General features: G+C 42.7%; 1 protein-coding gene across 8 annotated transcripts in view; it reads left to right on the forward strand.

Annotated features, from left to right (window-relative positions):
• TRAK1 (trafficking kinesin protein 1) overlaps positions 1–20794 on the forward strand; it is a 190442-nt gene that overhangs the window by 116283 nt on the left and 53365 nt on the right. For 2 of the 8 annotated variants that reach the window (XM_075062528.1, XM_075062530.1), the window contains exon 1: positions 5966–6183. The exons of 5 other annotated variants lie outside the window; for them this stretch is intronic. In XM_075062528.1, the coding sequence (XP_074918629.1) occupies positions 6060–6183 (124 nt within the window). In that variant the 5' untranslated portion in view covers positions 5966–6059. Of the gene's footprint in view, positions 1–5964; positions 6184–20794 lie in introns of those variants that run through there. One more of the 8 variants, XM_032763368.2, reaches the window with a different exon arrangement.

Here is a 20794-nt window from a genome sequence, read left to right on the forward strand (position 1 = left end):
CCCTCCCTCTCCACTCCCCTCCTCCAAGGACACTAGGGGAATGATTAAGAACTGGTTCAGAGGCAAGCAATAGCGCCCTGAACCTACCCCAGAGAAGAGAAAGCGCGAGACCCAGCAGAACAGTACCGGCAATTTGCCACACATGTAAACTTTTAAATAAACTTTGAAAAAAGATATTAAAAACCTGCAATACAGGACATTGCATAACCCGTGCATTCTATGCCCCTCCGTTCTGCTTGGCAAAATATTATGCTATCATTATAAAATTATCAACAGATTCAGGAATAAAAATATTTATGAATGTTCTGCAGTCACATACATGACTAGGAGTTATTAGTTCTCTTTGGGTGGCAAGTCTGAGTCCAAATGAGGTGTCAATAGAGGCAGTTTTGCAATAAATTGATAAATTAGAGTAGAGTCTCCAGGATCAGCTGCTATTCACCCAAGAGTTCTGATGGAACTCAAATATGAAATTCCAGAACTAACAACTGGGGCATGTAACCTATTGCTTAAACTAGTCTCTGAACTAGAGGGTAGCTAATGTAATGCTGATTTTTAAAGAAGGCTCCGGGGGTGATCCCAGCAATTACAGACTGCTATGCCTAACTTCAATACCAGGGAAATTGGTTGAAACTATAGTAAAGGACAGAATTATTGGACACACAGATAAACACAATATGTTGGAAGGGTCAACATGGCTTTTTTTTTTAAAGGGAAATCATGCCTCCTCAATCTCTTAGAATTCTTTGAGGATGTCAACAAGCATGTGGACAAGGTTGATCCAGTTGATGTAATGTGCTTGGACTTTCAAAAAGTCTTTGACAAAGTCCCTCACCAAAGGCACTTAAGTAAACTAGGCAGTCATGGGATAAGAATGAAGGTCATCTTGTAGATTAGTAACTGGTTTAAAAAAAATAGAAAACACAGGGTAGGAATAAATGATCATTTTTCAAAATGGAGAGAGGTAAATAGTGAGGTCCCTAAGGATCTGTACTGGGACTTGTGCTGTTCAACACGTTCATAAATGATCTGGAAAAGGAGCTGAGGTGGCAACATTTGCAGATAATACAAAATTAATCAAGATAGTTAAGTCCAAAGCTGACTGAAGATTTACAAAGGTATCTCATATAACTGGGTGAGTGGGCAACAAAATGGCAGATGAAATTCAGCGTGGATAAATGAAAAGTAATGTGCATTGCAAAAAAATAATCCCAACTACGTATACAAAATGTTTCTGGTCTAAATTAGCTGTTATCACTCAGGACGTTGGAGTCATCATGAATAGTTCTCTGAAAACATCTGCTCTATGTGCAGCAGCAGTCAGAAAAGCTAACAATGTTAGGAAAGGGATAAACAATAGGATAGTAAATATCATGCCACTATATAAATCCATGGTACCCCCACACCTGGAATAGTGTGTGCAGTTTGGGTTGCTCCATCTTAAAAAAAGTTATATTAGAATTGGAAAAGATACAGAGAAGGGCAACAAAAATGATTAGGGGTATGGAACAGCTGCTATATGAGGAAAGATTTAACAAGACGAACTATTCAGTTTAGAAAAGAGATGACTAAGAGGAGCTATGATTGAGGTCTGTAAAATCATGAGTGGTAGAGAGAAAGGGAATAGGGAAGTGTCACAGGGTGCTCCACTCACTGCTGTGCTGGCACCTCCTCCTGGTCACTCTGCGGATTAACACTTGAGGTCAATGCCCCTGTCTGTGGTTTGCACACCTTCACTCTGCCTCTCCCTCTCATTTGCAGCCCCTCTCTAACCCCAGGAACCACAGCATCCTCTTTGTGACTATGCCCTTCGGCCGGGTCAGTCAGTGTTCTCCCCCAACTCTCCCCAGGTAGCAAAGACCTTTCTCGCTAGCAGTTCTGGTCAGTCTTCTTTTCCACTGTCTCAGTGCCACTCCCTCAGTGGCTGGTAGAGGAACCATGGCCCGCACTCTACTTCAGGTTCCAGTCCAGGGACCCTCAGCTCAGGAGTTCTTGGCTTTCTCCTACCAGCCCTCACTGCTCCTTCCCTGGACTGCTTCCTATTATTCCTTGTTTCCACCCTACTCTAGGAGTACCAGCTCCAAAACCACCTCCCTCTTCCCAGGGAGTGACTGCCCCTTTCCCAGCAGCCCCCTTCTGTTGCCAGCTAACTGGTTTTATAGGCCCGGTCTGTTCCTGCCCAGCTGAGCCTACTTTCAGTTAGCTCCCTGGCTCCTCCTCCAGGTCAGCCTATGGAGATAATTGGCCTACTTGTCCATCTAAATGTCTGTCAGTCCTGTGTGGGATGGACTCCCTCTCATAGGAAATGTTATTTATCCTGTCACATAATACAAGAATTAGGGGTCACCTGCTGAAATTAATAGGCAGCAGGTATAAAACAACAAAAGGAAGTACTTCTTCACATAATGCACAATCAACCAGTGGAACTCATTGCCATAGAATGGTGAGAAGGCCAAAAGTATAAGTGATTTCCAAAAAAGAATTAGATAGGTTCATCAATGGCAATTAGCCAAGTTGGTCATGGACAGAACCTCATGGTCCTGAAGTTCCTAGGCCTCCAACTGCCAAAAGCTGGGAATGGATGACAGGATATGGATCTCTTGAAATTTCCCTGTTCTGTTCCTTTCCTCTCAAGCACCTGGAATTGGCCACTGTCGAAAGACAGGACACTGGGCTAGAAGGACCATTGGTCTGACCTAGTATGGCAGTTCCTATGTTCGTATGTAAATTTTTTTTCTAATACTGATACCTCAGTTTTCATCTCATTTATATGAAATATATCCTTTTACCACCCTAAGCAATTCCTCACCCTCTTTGATGTTATTCCCTTCTAGTACATCTCTTGTAAAATTTTCTAGCCCCACTCGGTCTTCTTTCTGCTTTCAATAAAAGGATCTGGACAGATGATCTTTAATTTGTGCCTTTCTTATTCCCTCAGTTACTATACTGTCTGTTATACCTGGTGGAGAATGAAGATGCTGATGCATATCCTGTTATCACCTCCATTGATTAGGCTAAGGAGCCACCTCCCTACTGGGATGGGGAATGTGAGTGATATTTTCTGCAGTCAGCATGGGATATCTTCCTGCTATTAAGCAATAAGGGAGACAGTTAAGAAAGCACTAAATACCATTTGTGAAAGATAAGAAAAGTTACCCTGTATACAGACTGCATGCTTTGCGATGCTGGCAGACCAGTTGCCAGCTCATGCCAGGACCTCAGGCCTTACTGAACACTGACAAATGCATAGCTGGAAACTAGTCTGGCCACCTGTGTGTTAGCATTGTTAAAACAGGTGTTAAGTTTATAAGAATGTGTTTAGTGTTTGGACTTTGAAGTGTGTGTGAGTGGCTGCACGCATTAATCTCACTTGCCATATCTGTGCCCCATGTTGTAAGGTAATATTTAAATGTTTGCTTTGTAACTGGAAACATCCACAGTCAAGAAAGAAGCATTACCAGGTGTGATTTTCTGCAAGAGGTGCCGTCATCTGTCCAACAAAAGAAGGCCTATAGATAAGGCTAAGATTACATTACGCAGATCACGGAATCCATGAATTCTGTGACCTCTGACGTTTTCCATTTCAGCCCCAGGGCAACTGGGCTGGAGCTGTCAGCCGGCAAGGGCCCTGGAGCTCTGAGATGTTGTGGGGGACCCCGCAGCTCCGAGGCACTGTGCACAGTGTGGAGGGGACTCCGCAGCTCCGAGGCACTGCACACTGTGTGGGAGGGACCCCACAGCACTGAGCTGCTGCAGGTGGCTGGGGGGACCCTGGAGGTTCGAGACGGGGCCCCACAGCTCTGAGCCGCTGCAGGCATCTGGGGACCCCACAGCTCCTAGCTGAGGCTCATGCCAGGGGGATCCTGGAGCTCCCAGCTGCTGCAAATGCTGGACCCCTTCTTCCCCTCCAACAGCGGAGCTGGGAATCAGCCCCATTTTGTCACAGTTATTTTTCGTTAAAGTCAGGGACGGGTCACGTGCTTCCGTGAAATTCTGATAATTGCCCATGACCTGTCTATGACTTTTACGAAAAATAACTGTGACAAAATCTTAACCTTACCTACAGACACCAGACGAACCATTATGGAATATCAGTGAACAAAAGAATTTGTTGATTACTCCCACTCCACGCCAAGGAAGAAGGGACATGCAAAAACGCTTGTCCCATTACAATCTGAACTCTGGGGGAAGGGAATGAAAATCTCTGACCAGAAGGAATTGTATCACTGTGTGGCTTGGAATTTGTAGAGGTCAATATTTCTAAGCTTAAGCAAGGGATCCCCAAGCTGCTCAGCTTGGATTAGACCCAAAGGACAAATGGAGCTTGCATATTACAGCAGCTTCTGTTATCTTTTGAAACTTTAGACTGTAACTCCTTTGCATGTATATGTTTACCTGCTTTAACCTTGTAAACAACTCTCTGATTTCTCTTTCATAGTTAAGAAATCTTTACTTAGTTTATTACACAGTTGACTACGAGCATTGGCTTTGGTCTGAGATCTGAGGTACAATAGACCTGGGATAAGTGACTGGCCCTTTGGGACTGGGACTGGGAGTGTGAATATTGTGATTTTTTTTGTGTAAGGGGCCATTTATCACAAAGGTGAGCTTGCCTAGGTGGCAAGAGAGATCACAGTGCCCAAGAGGACTGTCTGTGACTCCTTGTTAAGGTTGTTACAGTCCTTGAGGAGTTCACATTTGATACTTGGTTGGTGAAATCTAATTATAGAACAGACAGCCACTTTAGGGTTTGTGCCCTTGTTTGTAACGGTCTGCCCAGAGGTTAGTACCCATGTTCATGAATCAGTTAAGAGAGCATTAAAACTATTTGTGAAAGACTAGAGAAGAAAGTTAACCTGTATACAGAATCTGTGCTTCATAAGTTTTTTGTGAACACAAATGATTCAGACCTGTTCGTTCCTGCAGACTCTTGTTTGTTATCGGAATGGAGAACTTGTATGACTTTAAATATCAGAGGGGGAGCCGTGTTAGTCTGGATCTGTAAAAGCAGCAAAGAGTTCTGTGGCATCTTTTAGACTAACAAACGTATTGGAGCATGTGGGTGAATACCCACTTCATCGTGGGTATTCACCCACGAAAGCGTATGCTCCAATGCGTTTGTTAGTTTATAAGATTCCACAGAACTCTTTGCCACTGTATGACTTTAGTTCATTCCTTGCGCCGACCCTGTTCTTGAAAATATGCTGTGATGCAACACATGCATTTCTCATATTGGAGTATTTCAGTTTCCCAGACAGGTTGTAGAATACACAGTGAGAGAAGTGACAGTAGAAAATATGACACTGTAGGATTAATATGGCAGGTAAGTTAAAAGCTTGGTTAAAGGGTAGTATGGCAGTTGGGGCTTGGGTTTTTTTGTTTGTTTTTTGCTTTTTGAAAGTTTTTTATTGTTCTGAGATCAATGAAAAGCTGAATTCTTTACCTTGTTTTTACCCTAAGACTAATATTTCAGTCAGATTTATGGCAAAACAAACATCGGATATAATATATAGTAGCAGCACGTTTCCGAGATCTATACATTCAACAGCCCTGTGAAACCTGTTACTAGTAGCATTAGGTAAAGTCCCCACCCTCGGACAAGTGTAGCAGTGTAAGAATCAGTTTGTACTTCCTTATTGCTATGATACTTTTAGGAAGCTACCATTCGCTTTGAATAGGGGGATAGAAATTTGTCAAACGAACTGATTCTTAAAGAGAGATTTCAGCACGCTAACTCTTGTTTATATGAAATGTTCAAATAGAGCTATTAAATAAATGTAACAACTTCTGGATCTGGTATAATGAACAATATATTATTTTTAGTCATTATTAGATGGTTCCCTCCGCCCCCGCTCTTCTTTGTATTTTTTTCAAAGGTATTGTGCTAAAGAAGACATACACAAATAATCAGCTAGTAGTTTTAGTTGAAGTATGTTAACTGATGAAGATGGTACCTCTTCTATGGGGACATTACGTGGGTCATTTCACAAGTGTAGCCTCAAAGGAGATGGCTTGCCATCTCCCTGGGTACTAAGGTATAGGACAGTTTCTGCCTTGGGATGATTTTAGCAATGTCAGTAAACGAATCTATACATGAAGAGGAAAGCTTTGAATGTGACTGTGAAAATGAACACAGGAACACACAGAAGTTTCACAGTGAAAACCTTGATATCTTGGAAGAAGGTACTTTTTATGTTCAGTCTAAAACTTTTTATGCTAATAAAATAGGGCATGGAAAAGTTCATTTAAAGTGAGTCTAGAGATTTTTTTTCAAGGTTTTAAATCACATCTAGAAACAGATTGTGGTTGTTGGTTGGTTCCTGTGAGTAAGATTGTGGAGAAACTGTACTATAAATTAAATCTGAATAAGATGAGTCTTAATTTTCTGGGTTTTAAAAAAAAGTAAATATATTCAACAAATGTAGTTTGTCTCGCTCAAGTAGTAATTAGCTTTTAGTAAGAAAAATTGACTTTGGAAATCCTTCTTTTCAAATATTTTTTTCAACTACTTGTAGGTTAAATGTTTGTGCTTTCCTCCCCCTTCCCTATGGCAGGTGTTCGGGGGGAGTTGGTGAGGGGATGGAGTTGTGTGTTTGTTTTATGGTTACTTACGGTGGGTCAATTTTAGAACAAATGCAAACTTCAGATTTAATTATGAAATCCTTAGTATGTAAATTAAAATGTAGTGTGTTCATATCTCAAGATCTTAAGATTTTAAAAAGTTATTTGTGACGGAACATGAATTGCAATGCAAGACAATCAAGAAGGTATGTTGGTAGTTTGGAGAGGGAGTGCTGATGATTGTGTTAGTGCTGTCATTGGATTTTCAGTCTTGGTTTCCTGGCTGCTATGGAGACAGCATATTTTGCCCCAGGACTGGAGACAGGAGGGAGACAGGGAGTGTCTTTGTCACTCAAGTGATCCCTCCAGCCAGTTAAGCATTTGAACACTTCCTTCTCTACTGTACTTGATACACTGAACAAAACACATAATTGGTATCATCTTACACGCTACAACATTCCCTCTGAAGCAGCAGCTTTATAGATGAATGCTGACACTCCAAAGAACACTGTCCTGTCATGCTGCTGTCCAGAGACTGCAGGGGAGAACAACAGAGATTAAGGAGAAGAATAGATTGAGTATGAAGAGTATTTTGTGGACAGAAGAATATTAACCGATGGCCACAAGGGCAGGGGGTAAAGCAAGACTAGCTTGTCAAACTCTGGTTTGTTTAAAAGGAGTTTTAAAAAAAAAAAAAAAAGTTTCTCTTGGAATATTTAAAGGGGAAACATGGTAATACTCCTGTTGCATGGGACTTCAATTTGTTGTGTGTTTCATGTGATTTTTTTTTTTAATCAAGTATATGCCTCTTACGATGCAGTACCACCTCTCTTTACCCACCATTTGAATAAGCAACCCTTCCCCTTTGCTATCTGAGGTTACAAGAAAATGCTACACTAATTCTTAAACTTGTGGACAAAAGGTTGTTTGTGTAAGAAAACATGGATAAAAGAGGAAGCTTTAAAAGAACACATAAGTACCTGTGTAGTTTGTTAGAGAGGAGGCAGATGAGGACACGAGCACAAAATTCTATACCAAGAAGGAGAAACATCCAATTATTTCTTGCTAGTAAGCTGGCAGAAAAGGGAATCTGACAGATAACAGCCTATGTCCGTGAGAACCGTTCATAGAGTGTTTGCTATGTGTTCAAAATTTCCTTCATCATGTTAAGGACAGTGAGTGATAGAGAGAGGTGTCTGACAGAGCTCCATTGCCCATCTGATTGAGAATGACAAGCAGAATGCTTCTCTTTGATTGTGTAGGTAATTTTGGTGTAGTGATGGATGTGGTTTATACAGCAATTTTTAGATGTTGTGTTGAATTGCCCTCATACCAGTTTCTGGTATACTTAATAAGGACTAAAACTTGGCGCCAGTTTTATATGTTGGATGTGTCTTGTTTTATGTACTGGGAGCAATTAGTTACAAACACCCTAAAAACCCGCAGCGAGATGTAGACACAGTACGGTGATAATCTTCAGCACGTTATTTGTATACTGTTGTTTGTGGGACAACATACGTTCATTATTCAGGAAGTGGGGAAGGGTTGAGAATATTTTGGTACTTTTCTGTCAGCTGACTACAGTGGAATTTTATGTAATGAACATGGCTTACAGTGACTGTTCCAGCTTTTATTGATAGAAAATGAACTTCTAAAAGCTGGTCCCTCTTTTTGCTAATTTGTGAGCCCCTCACCTTATGCTATTCAGTGGTCTGGCAGACTGAATCAAGCTTATTTTCAAACTTAGGAGACAATTTCAAAACCTTTTCCATGTCATTTAGCTGCAGATAAAGATGATCTGTTTGGGAGTGCCAGTTAGAGCCTATTATTACTGCAGTATATATTATTAATGTAACAATTGCATCCAGAGGCCTGAGTCAGGATCATGGCATGTAGCAGGGCCACTGTGATAAATGTTGAACAAATCCATATCATGACTCAAGCCAAGATTTTAAAAAATGACTAGTGATTTTGGAGGCAGTGATGTTGTGGTGCCCAGGTTGAGACCCTGTAAAGGGACCTGACTTTCAAAAATTGAACACTCATATGCTGAAAACCCAGGCCCCATTAAGGAGTCTCAGGTTCCATCCTTAAATACTCAGGCACAGAAAAGCACTTGTCTGCAGTCACTGCCCCAAAGAGCTGACAATCTAAGAAGAGAATTGACATAGTTGGGGGAGGAATACAATCAAATGTATATACATTTGTAATTTTAAATCTTTTCAAAGATATCTGTAGGTGAAATAAATGCCTTCTAACCCCATCTGCCACTCAGGCCATTGTTTTTGATTAATTTCTTATAGATATTGAAGTGGGAATAGGTTTTTTACGGAAATGTGGAGGGTAGCAGGTTTAGGTCACTTCACAGAGAGCAATCCATGCCTAAGGGTCCCTGTATAAGGAGGTGTGGAGTTCTGTGAGAAGATTAATAAGTTGCAAGGCCAGAAGGGGACCATCGTTGTCATGTAGTCTGACTTCCTGTACCAAACAGGCCATAGAACTTTCCCAAACTAATTCCTAGAGCAGATCTTTTAGGAAATCATCTAATCCTGATTTTAAAATGGTCCATGATGGAGAATCCACCACAACCCTTGGTAAATTGTTCCAGTGCTTAATTACCCTTGCTTTTAAAATGTATGCCTTATTTCCAGTCTGAATTTGTCTAGCTTCAACTTGCAGCCATTTGGATCATGTTAATCTCACTCTGTTATATTGAAGAGCTCATTATTAAATATTCCCCTTGTAGGTACTTAAAGGGTAACTTGATCAGTCTTTAACTCTTTCCTTGTTAAACAAAATAGATTCAGCTCTTTGAGTCTATCACTAGAAGGCATGTTTTTAAATCCTTTAATCATTCTCACGGCTCTTATCTGAACTCTCTCCAATCTATCAACATCCTTCCTGAATTGTGGGTCCCAGAACTGGACACAGTATTCCAGCAGCAGTTTCACCAGTTTCAAATACAGAGGTAAAATAACCTCCCTACTCAGACTCAAGATTCCCCTATTCATGCTTCTCGGGATTGCATTAATTCTCTTCATCACAGCATCACACTGGGAGCTCATGTTCAGCTGATTATTCACCAGTCTCCAAACCTTTTTCAGAGTCACTGCACCCCAGGATAGAGTCCGGCATCCTATAAGTATGGCCCACATTCTTTGGTTCTGGATGTATATATTTACATTAGCCATATTAAAATATATATTGTTTGCTTGGGCCCAGTTTACCAAGCAATCCAGATTGCTCTGAATCGGTGACCTGTCCTCTTCATTATTTACCACTCCCCCAATTTTTGTGTCATTTGCAAATTTTATCAGTGATGTTTTTTTTTTCTTCCAGGACATTGATAAAAATATTAAAAATATTAAATAGTATAGAGCCAAGAACCAATACCTCCAGGACTCTAATGGAAACAAATCCCCTCAATGGCAATTCTCTGATCAGTTACATATTGAGACCTATTAGTTGGCCAGTTTTTAATCCATTTAGTGTATGCCATGTTAATTTTATATCATTAGACTCATAGACTCATAGGTCAGAAGGGACCAATATGATCATCCAGTCTGACATCCTGCACAAAGCAGGCCACAGAACCCTACCCATCCTCTTTTATAACAACCCCTAACCCATGACTGAGTTATTGAAGTCCTCAAAATTGTGGTTTGAAGACCTCAAGCTGCAGAGAATCCACCAGCAAGCGACCCATGCCCCACGCTGCAGAGGAAGGCGAAAAACCTCCAGGGCCTCTGCCAATCTGCCCTGGACGAAAATTCCTTCCCGACCCCAGATATGGCGATCAGGACTAAACGCTGACGCACTGGCGCCAAGACTCACCCAACCAGTACCCAGGAAAGTATTTCTGCAAATAACTCAGATCCCATCCATCAACCTCCGCCTATCAGCGACCGAGTGAGCAACTTGTCTCACTGATAAATCCAAGATCAGTTGCCGCAATAACTCTCCCATCATATTCATCCCTGTCATATTCAAGTATCATACCCCTATCTGAAGACCCAATAATCTTGCCGCCCACACACTATCCCTTGGAACCGTTCAGAACTTCCACTCCCTCTAATGTTAACCTCGCGAAATGCACACAGTCTAAACTTCCTAATATCTCTTGTACCTTCCTTGTGCTACAATTAGTACTGAAATTCAAATAACTACTCTCCTCCCTACGATTAATTGCCCCCTGATATATTTATATAGAGCAAGCATATCCCCCCGGAGCCTTCTTTTGGCTAGGCTAAACAAGCCAAGCTCTTTGAGTCTCCTTTCATAAGGCAGGTTTTCCATTCCTCGGATCATCCTAGTAGCCCGTCTCTGAACCTAATATTTTATTCAGAATGTCATGTGGCAGCAAGTCAAATGCCTTACAGAAGTATAAATATATTACATCAACACTGTTACCTTTATCAATCAAACTTATAATCTCATTTTAAAAAAACAAAAAAAAAACTACTCTCAGTGTAGTAGAGGAAAACTCTTCCAGTGTATACTCTGCCTTAGAGGGCACTCTACAAAATGGCTACCATCTCACACTTTTGTGCCCCCTCCCAAGCACTTTTGTTCCCCAAACCTTTTGTCTGTTTAAGAATGAATAATATAACACATCATTAGTTTGCTGTATTTGAGACCTCAATATTGAAGCCTTCATGGAGCCAAGCTGTTGGAACACTCTGGGTGAACTGTGGTTGTAAACTCTCTTTAAACCACACCAAAAAAAGATTTTTTCTTCCATAAACCCATACTGATTGGATTAATTACATTATCCTCCTTTAGTTTGTTATTAACCAAGTCCCTTATCAGCCTTTCTATTATCTTGCCTGGGTTCAATGACAGGCTGACGGGCCAGTAATTACCTGGACCGTCCTGTTTATCCTTTTTAAAAATTGGCACAACATCAGCTTTCAGCTTTTTGTATTCATTACTATCAACTTCCCCTTTCTTCCATTTGTTTTATATATACATAATTGGGTTTTTTTTGTTTGTTTGTTTGTTTTTACAGCTGCCTTCACTTCCCCTCTAAACCAGGTTTTTAACCAGCACAGCCTCCTTCCTCAATTGTGGGATTGTGGCTTTTGGGGCATTATAATAAAGTGTTCTTAAATTATTCACATATGTCTGAGTAAATTCTTCTTCCCAGTTGATACAGCTCATACATGACCAACTAATGATAAGGCTGGAGGCATTGGGGGAGCAGAAGCAGCAGCAGGTTGTGGACAATGCTGAAAGAGTCTAGAGTGGATAAATAGGAAGAAGGGGTAGAGTTGTGAAGGGCCTTGATGGTGAGGACAAGAAGCCTGCACTTAATGAGGTGAAACGGTTTAGAAAGTAGAAGTGATTCTTATGGACATGATGCGGCCAGAGTGGTGGGCAAGGAAGAGGATCTTAGCAACTGCATTTTGTCTGGACCTGAGGTGGATGACTGGGCTGTAGAAAGGATGGAGAGGAGGATTCTAAGATAGTCAAGACCCAGGTGATGAGACCTTGGACAAGAGTTTTGGCTTTTTGGGTGTAAGGAAGAGAATAGATCTCAAATGTTATCATGGAAGAACTGACACAACCTAGATGTTGGGGCAAGAGAGAGTCAGGTGGTGATGAATCCCAGGTTGGCCAGTCTGAGTGACAGGGAACATTATGGTGGTATCAAAAGTAACTGAGAATAGGGAGAATTGTGAATGGTATCCAGGATGAGATATCAGAGAGATGTCATGAGTGGACAGGTAATTTGAGTGTCATCATCTAGGAGCAGCTGAGATGGTCCAGAGAGATGATGTGATTGGAGAATAGGAAAGGGTTAAGACCTTAAGACCCCCATGGATTGTTGGATATAGGAGGAAGAGGATTCACTGAAGGAGTGATCACAAAGGCAGGAGAATAAACCTGGATCGATGGAATCAGGAACCAAGGGCGGACAAGATTTCAGAGATAAATGTATGATTGTCAGTGTCAAACAAGACATAGGTTGAGAAAGATGAGGATGGAGTACAAGGATTTAGCCGGGGAAAAACCTGGGAGAGCAGTTTCAGTATAATGGAGAAGGTCCAGAATGGAGCTAGAGGAGAAGAATATGAGACAATGGTTGTAAAGGGTGCATCCAGGAAGGTTAGTGATGAAGGCAAATGGGAGCAGTAGCTGGAGAGACAAGTGGCATCAAGGGAACACAATTGTTTTTGTGGAGGAGGGGAGACTAGGGCGTGCTAGTGATGGGGAAGAGTCCAGAAGAAAATAAAAGATGCAGAAGAGCGAGAGTGAGAAAGCAAGTGGATCAAGGGAGATGGGATTAAGAGACAGGTAGAGAACAGAGCAGAAATCTATGTCAGTGATAGTTGAGAAAGAGGAGAAATTTCTGGAAGAGACAGGGAAGGGAGCTGATCTTTAGTGTGAAAAAGTCAGTACAATCTTGTTCGGAGAGGAAGGGAGGAGAGATGCGGAAATGATTCTAGAAGGGAGGCAAAAATAGCAAAATAAGGGGCTGGGGCTGGAACTGGAAAACCAGATGTCTGTCTGACCTGTTTGGTATTAAAATGCCTTGCAGAACTTGCTGTTCTTGTGCAGGTCTGATTTGAGAAGTTTCACTATTTTATGGACCTGGGTCTTTTTGATGCAACTGTCCAAATTAGAGGTTTCCCAAATCAGTTTCCACCAACAGGATTCCACTTTAGTTCTGAAGACCTGAGCAATTGGAAACTGAAGGCTTGTCTTCACTATCATGGAGATCAACGCTGTTGCCATCGATGCAATGGGTGTCAATTTAGCGGGTCTAGTGAAGACCCGCTAAATTGATGGCAGAGCGCTCTCCAGTAGACTCCGGTACTCCAGCTCCCTAAGAAGAGTCAGGTAAGTGGACCAGAGGCCATCTCCTGTTGACACAGTGTAGTGAAGACACTGCAATAAGTTGACCTATGATACATCGACCCTCAGCTATATTATTCCCATAGCTGGAGTAGCGTAACTTAGGTCGACTTACCTCAGTAGTGTAGACAAGGCCTGAGTTCCAATCACAGAGAAGTCAGTACAAGCAGATCCACCTTTTGTCCTCCCATGAATCCTCCTTATCTTGTTAATCTTGTTCCTGTGGCTGTTGTCAAAGTTACTTCAGCCTTCTGGACTTGGCATTAATGAGAGAAGCAAGGGAGAATCGTTCAGGATGACTGTCTTTGTTGAGTTCTATAGCTCTCAATATAGTAGAGGAAAACTCTTCCAGTGCATACTCTGCCTCAGGGGAACTCTACAAAATGAATACCATCTCACACTTTTGCATGCCTCTTTCCCCCAGGCCCTAATTGTTTCCCAAATCTTTCGCCTGTTTAAGAATGAATAATACAGCACATCATTAGTTTGCTGTATTTGAGACATTATGTTGAAGCCTCCATGGAGACAAGCTTTCGAACACACTGTGTAAACTGTGGTTGTAAACTCTCCTTAAAACACATCTTAGGTGGAAAAGTTGGAACTTCTACAAATTTCAGAAGAAGAAATAATTGCTCCTTATTATAAAATTGCATTGTAAACTGCACAATTAGACTGTCAGCAAGCGTAGATGGTGATTATTATTTTATTTTATTTTGACCTGTTTGTTGGAGGTATTGTCTATAGAATTTGTAACTTAGTGGGGAAAAAATAGCTGCTGCATCTGCTTGCTGACCGTGACTTGACAATGGCTAGGCAGTTGATGTGCTGTGACCACAGTTTTATTATACTAATAGGTTTTTCACTATCACATGGTGATCTCCCCCACTGTTATATCTACTTATTACCTCTTTTCTTGTACTTTGATTCTAAGCATTTTGAAGCAGTTACTCTCTTTGTTATGTGGGTGCATGATGCCTTGAACAATGGAAGCCTGAACACTAATGGATGCCTCTAAGGACAACCACAATACAAATATTTAATAATAATAATAATAATAATGTTTTTCTAAACAGCGAATGACTGGCTTGCAGCATTTCAGGGATGGGAAGTGTTTTTGTCCAACAATAAAATAGTTTTGTTGTGGATTTAAGTTGTATATATTGAGCATTGTCACTAGGCATGATACTATACAAGCACTGAGGAAGACCATTCCTTAACCTAAGGACTTTCTAATTGAAAATGGTGGTGAATTAGGATGTTGAGGGAAAGGAAGCTGAAAAGTACAGTAACTCCTCACTAAAAGTCATCCCAGTTAACATTGTTTTGTTGTTATGTTGCTGATCAATTAGGGAACATGCTCGTTTAAAGTTGCGCAATGCTCCCTTATAACGTTGTTTGGCAACCACCTGCTTTGTCCACTGCTTACAGGAAGAGCAGCCTGTTGCAGCTAGCTGGTGGAGGCTTGGAACCAGGGTGGACCAGCAGCCCTCCTATCAGTTCCCCACTTCCTTAAGTTCCCTGTGCAGCATCTGCCCAGGAGGCTACCAATTACCGGCAGTTCAGCTGTCCCTTCCCCACTGCCATGTCCTGCTCCTGCCCTCTGGCTTGGAGCTGCTCCCTGGAGCCTCCTGCGTGTTGTGCAGGGAAGGAGACTAATTTCAGGGTGGTTTCCCCCCCCCCCTCAAATTACCCCTTCTCCATACAGAGCAGGAGAGAGACACATCACACATCAGGGCTCAGGACATAGAGAGCTGGCTGCAGCTGCAGTCTCAACTTCCTGATCTTTTTAAGGGCAATGTACTTAAAATAGAGTCATCGAGTCATAGACTTCAAGGTCAGAAGGGACCATTATGATCATCTAGTCTGACCTTCTGCACAATGCAGGCCACAGAATCTCACCACCACCCCACTCCTGTAATAAATCCCTAACCTATGTCTGAGCTATTGAAGTCCTCAAATTATGGTTTAAAGACTTCAAGGTGCAGAGAATCTTGCAGCAAGTGACCCAGGCCCAGGGTGCCCCACACTGCAGAGGAAGGTGAAAACCCTCCAGGGCCTCTGCTAATCTTTTTCCTGGAGGACGGTTCATTCCCAACCCCAAATATGGCAATCAGCTAAACCCTCGCCAGCCAGACACCCAGGAAAGAATTCTCTATAGTAACTCAGATCCCACCCTCTCTACAGTGGCATAGCGGGGGTGGGGAAAAGATGCCATCATCTGCGGCGCTTTTACTGACGGGGCAGCGCTCCAGGTCTTCGGCAGCACCTTGGCGGTGGGACCTTCACTTGCCCTGCAGGTCTTTGGCGGCATTTTGGCAATAAAGCTTCAGTGCTGCCGAAGACACCCGAAGCAAGTGAAGGTCCTGCTGCTGAAGTGCCACCGAAGACCTGGAGCGCTGCCCTGTCAGTAAAAACACCGCAGCAGGTGGTGCCTGGTTCAGACCCACGCTGCGACAAGGAGCAGAACGTCAGACCTGGCTGGGCCACATGTGGAAGGAAGGGTGTGGCTGGGGTGCTGCGACCCCGCATGCCGGGGGACTACTGGGCATGGGGGAACATGTGGGGAGAGGGTGCTGCCAGAGGGACCCCAGATCCCAGCAGCGGGGGGTTCTCAGCAGGGGGTAGCCCAGCAGTGCTCTCTGCAGTGGGGCAGCAGCATCGCCTTGGGGACAGCGCGAACTTGGAGTTGACAGGCCAGACCCAGCACAGAGCACGCTGAGCAGGGGACCCCTCAGCTAGGCTGTACCATCTCGGGGTGGGAGGATGGGCTGCAGTTCCCAGGAGGGATCCCAGCTGCCCCCCGAAGGCTAATGCATCCATCAAAGCGTCTCCAAGCAGCCGCCGGGTGGCAATGGCCCAACCCTGTCCCCTGTGCACATTCCCCAGGGATCACATACTGTGCTGCTAACCCCTTTCCCCCTCTCCAGCACATGGTGCAATCTGTTCCATCCTTCGGCAGTGCTGTATCAGCCAATCAGGTAATAACTTGGGGGCCTTCTGACCAATCAGCTGCTGCATCAGGTTGTAACATGAAGCAAGGAGAGAGGCATCGGAAAGTTATTTAAAGAGTCACCCAGGTGGCAGGGGGTGGGGAAGGGGAGAGTTTGCATAGACCAATGGGGGGTGATGCCTTTTTTTTCCCCCACAAGTGTGAGTTGGAACCCAAGCTCCTGGGTGAGTAAAAATAAAAAGGCGCCACTTGTGCTTGGTAGGGGAGCAGCTGCTTCCCCCGCTTCACCGCCTGGCTATACTACTGCCCGTCTAACATCCCATCATAGGCCATTGGGCATATTTACCGCTAATAGTCAAAGATCAAATAATTACCAAAATTAGGTTATCCCATCATACCATCCCCTCCATAAACTTATCAAGCTTAGTGTTGAAGCCAGATATGTCTTTTGCCCCCACTACTCCCCTTGGAAAGCTGTTCCAGAATTAACTCTTCTGATAGTTAGAAACCTATGTCTAATTTCAAGTCTAAACTTCCTGATGGCCAGTTTATATCTATTTGTTCTTGTGTCCACATTGAAACTGACCTTAAATAACTCCTCTTCCTCCTTGGTATTTACCCCTCTGATATATTTATAGAGAGTAATCATATCTCCCCTCAGCCTTCTTTTGGTTAGACTAAACAAGCCAAGCTCTTTCAGTCTCCTTTCATAAGACAGGTTTTCCATTCCTCGGATCGTCTTAGTAGTCCTTCTCTGTACCTGTTCCAGTTTGAATTCATCCTTCTTAAATGTGGGAGACCAGAACTGCACACAACATTCCAGATGAGGTGTCACCAGTGCGTTGTATAACGGTACTAACCTTATCTCCTTATCTCTACTGGAAATACCTCACCTGATGCATCCCAGGACAGTATTAGCTTTTTTCACAGCCAAATCACATTGGCGGCTCATAGTCATCCTGTGATTAACTAATACTCCGAGGTCCTTCTCCTCCTCCTGTTACTTCCAACTGATGCGCCCCCAGCTTATAACAAAAATTCTTGTCATTAATCCCTAAATGCATAACCTTGCACTTTTCACTATTAAATTTCATCCTGTTACTATTACTCCAGTTTACAAGGTCATCCAGATCTTCCTGTATGATATCCCGGTCGTTCTCTGTATTGGCAATACCTCCCAGCTTTGTGTCATCCGCAGACTTTATTAGCACATTCCCGCTCTTTGTGCCAAGGTCAGTAATAAAAAGGTTAAATAAGATTGGTCCCAAAACCGATCTCTGAGGAACTCCACTAGTAACCTCCCTCCAGCCTGACAGTTCACCTTTCAGTATGACCCATTGTAGTCTCCCCATTAACAGTTCCTTATCCCACCTTTCAATTTTCATATTGATCCCCATCTTTTCCAATTTAACTAATAATTCCCCATGTGGAACCGTATCAAATGCCTTACTGAAATTGAGGTAAATTAGATCCACTGCTGCATTTCCTTTGTCTAAAAAATCTGTTACCTTCTCAAAGAAGAGATCAGGTTGGTTTGGCACGATCTACCTTTTGTAAAACCATGTTGTATTTTTGTCCCAATTACCATGACCTCAATGTCCTTGACTACTTTTTCCTTCAAAATTTTTTCCAAGACCTTGCATACTACAGATGTCAAACTGACAGGCCTGTAGTTGCCCCGGATCACTTTTCCTCCCTTTCTTAAAGATAGGAACTATGTTAGCAATTCTCCAGTCATACGGTACAACCCCTGAGTTTACAGATTCATTAAAAATTCTTGCTAATGGGCTTGCAATTTCATGTGCCAGTTCCTTTAATATTCTTGGATGAAGATTATCTGGGCCCCCTGATTTAGTCCCATTAAGGCTGTTGAAGTTTGGCTTCTACCTCGGATGTGGTAATATCTACCTCCATATCCTCATTCCATTTGTCATCCTACCATTATCCCTAAGCGGGTCCGGCAGGCCGGATGTGGCCCACAGGCCATAGTTTGCCAGCCTCTAGTTTAGATATTGGGCATGCCTAAATTATCCTTAACCTACACTTCACCCTCAATGTTTAGCGGTCCCACTTCTTTCTTTTTCTTCTTATTTATATGACTATAGAACCTTTTACTGTTGTTTTTAATTCCCTTTGCAAGGTCCAACTTTACATGGCTTTTGGCCTTTCTCACTTTATCCCTACATGTTCTGACCTCAATAAGGTAGCTTTCCTTGCTGATCCCGCCCATCTTCCACTCCTTGTAGGCTTTCTGCTTTTTCTTAATCACCTCTCTGACATGCTTGCTCATCCAGCTTGGTCTACAACTCCTGCCTATGAATTTTTTGCCCTTTCTTGAGATGCAGGCTTCTGATAGTTTTTGCAACTGACTTGAAGTAATTCCAGGCCGCCTCCGCCTTTAGATCCACAAGTTCTTCAGTCCAATCCACTCCCCTAACTAATTTCCTTAATTTTTTGAAGTTAGCCCTTTTGAAATAAAAAACCCTAGTCACAGATTTATTTTTGTTTATCCTTCCATTTAGTTCAGCCTATGTAAAGGGGCAATGCGCATCTCTCTCTCTCCCCCACACACGAGGTGTCTCTCTGTCTGCCATTCTGTCTCCCCTCCTCTATTTGTGCTGTCTTGTAGAGTGAGGCTACAGTAACAACAATGTGTTAACCCTTGAGGGCTCAGCTGAGTGTTAGTTGATCATTTGGCAGTAAGGCATTCCCTGGGAAATAGCCCTCCCTCTTCCACCCTCTAACTTCACCATTTCAACCAAGCTTCACAATCATCATTGCTGTGTAAAGTATTAAATTGTTTAAGACTTAGAGTGTGTGTGTGTGGTCTTTTGTCTGGTGAAATTTTTTTTTCTGGAACCTATCTTCCCCCCCTCCCTCCCCCATTTTACATTAATTCATATGGGGAAATTGGATTCACTTAACATCATTTCACTTGAAGTCACATTTTTCAGGCACGTAACTACAACATTAAGCGAGGAGTTACTGTATATGCAGGACATGAGAGAAGTGAGGCTATACAACTTGTTAGGTATATGTGTTCTATTTATTTTGACTTGTAACATCACACGCAAATGTGCATTCAAAGCTCTGTACACCCATGACAATCTTTGAAAATATGCAGCTATACAAGTATACTCGTTCAGTCACTCCCCTGAAAACATGCCCTGACGACTGCAGAATTGAAGCATCCGCCCCAGGCCAGCCAGCCTTACCAACTTCCCTCTTCCTTAAAAGCTACAGAGAAGTCGAGTCTTGCAGTGTATAAAGGCTTGTTTACAGCATTTAATGGCTGTTTTGGATCAAAATGAGGGATGACAGTGAATTCCACAGATAGGATCGCTGAGATTGAATTGCAAAGGAAAAAACCCATATCCACTCCCTCCTGAGAATGAGAAGCTTTCTCTGGGCACTGTTGAGACCTAAGCTGTCTACTCCTGTAGAATTTAAGCTTCAATTTTAAAAAGTGTTTCTACCCTTGAGTTTGCAAAAATCACCTTTAAAAAGTGAAATTAATGTAAACCAATGCAGTGTTGTGCTTCTGAGTTTATTCCAGTGCCTCTGTTGCTGTTTATTTGCCAAGCAGTAGCAGAGTGTAACTGAACACAACTGGTTAGTTTGACTGTTGTTGCTATGCTAACCCCATGTGCAGCATTTATAACGGTCAGGAATCACCTTCAAGCTTCTGCTGTTTTGAGAAGGTCTCAGCAGCAACAGCAGCAGCAGAAAGTGGCTTTGGAGCTATTCTTGAGGGAGGACCTCTCAAAAACAGAGGTAGGAAGAGGAATAGAAATAGCATAGACAGTCCTACCTCGGAGGAGTCAGAGGATGGAGGGTGTGAGAGAGAACAGGAGACAGAAAGTTTCTTCACTTTTTTAGCAGCTAGAAGGAGTTGTAGCTTCAAATTTACTGGACACCCAGCCTCCAGAGGTTCAGAGATGGACAGCACTCTATTATTGTTAATAATTAATAAGAATAATTGTATTGGGGCTGTGTTTAAAGGCCTCAAATGGAACTGGAGCCTCATTATGTTAAACTCTTTGCAAACATGTCAGATGGCATGCTGCTACCTGTCCTAAAGCTCACAGCCTAATTCAAGACAAAAGGTACCAAGTCAGTTTACCCTGGGCATAATCTTAGTCCCCTTCCATTTCCCAGCAACTGGAATTGGGAAGATGAGGATTGAGGAAAGAGCAGGTTGGCTTCCTCAGCAGCCCTTTATTCTTCCCTCTCTTCTTTCTTTTAAAATCTTCATCAAGCTATTAGATATCTGGTACATTTTCCAAGCCCCATCAGCTAGTGTACTCAGGGCCAGCACCAGAGTTCCAAGCATGTGCTTGAGGTAGCCCCTTTCAAGGGGCGGCACTCTGACATTTTTTTTTTTCCCCTTTGGCAGTGACACTCCGGCTTTATTTATTTATTTAT

This window comes from Chelonoidis abingdonii, chromosome 2 (assembly GCF_003597395.2).
Source record: "Chelonoidis abingdonii isolate Lonesome George chromosome 2, CheloAbing_2.0, whole genome shotgun sequence".
In the NCBI taxonomy this organism is placed as follows: Eukaryota; Metazoa; Chordata; order Testudines; family Testudinidae; genus Chelonoidis; species Chelonoidis abingdonii.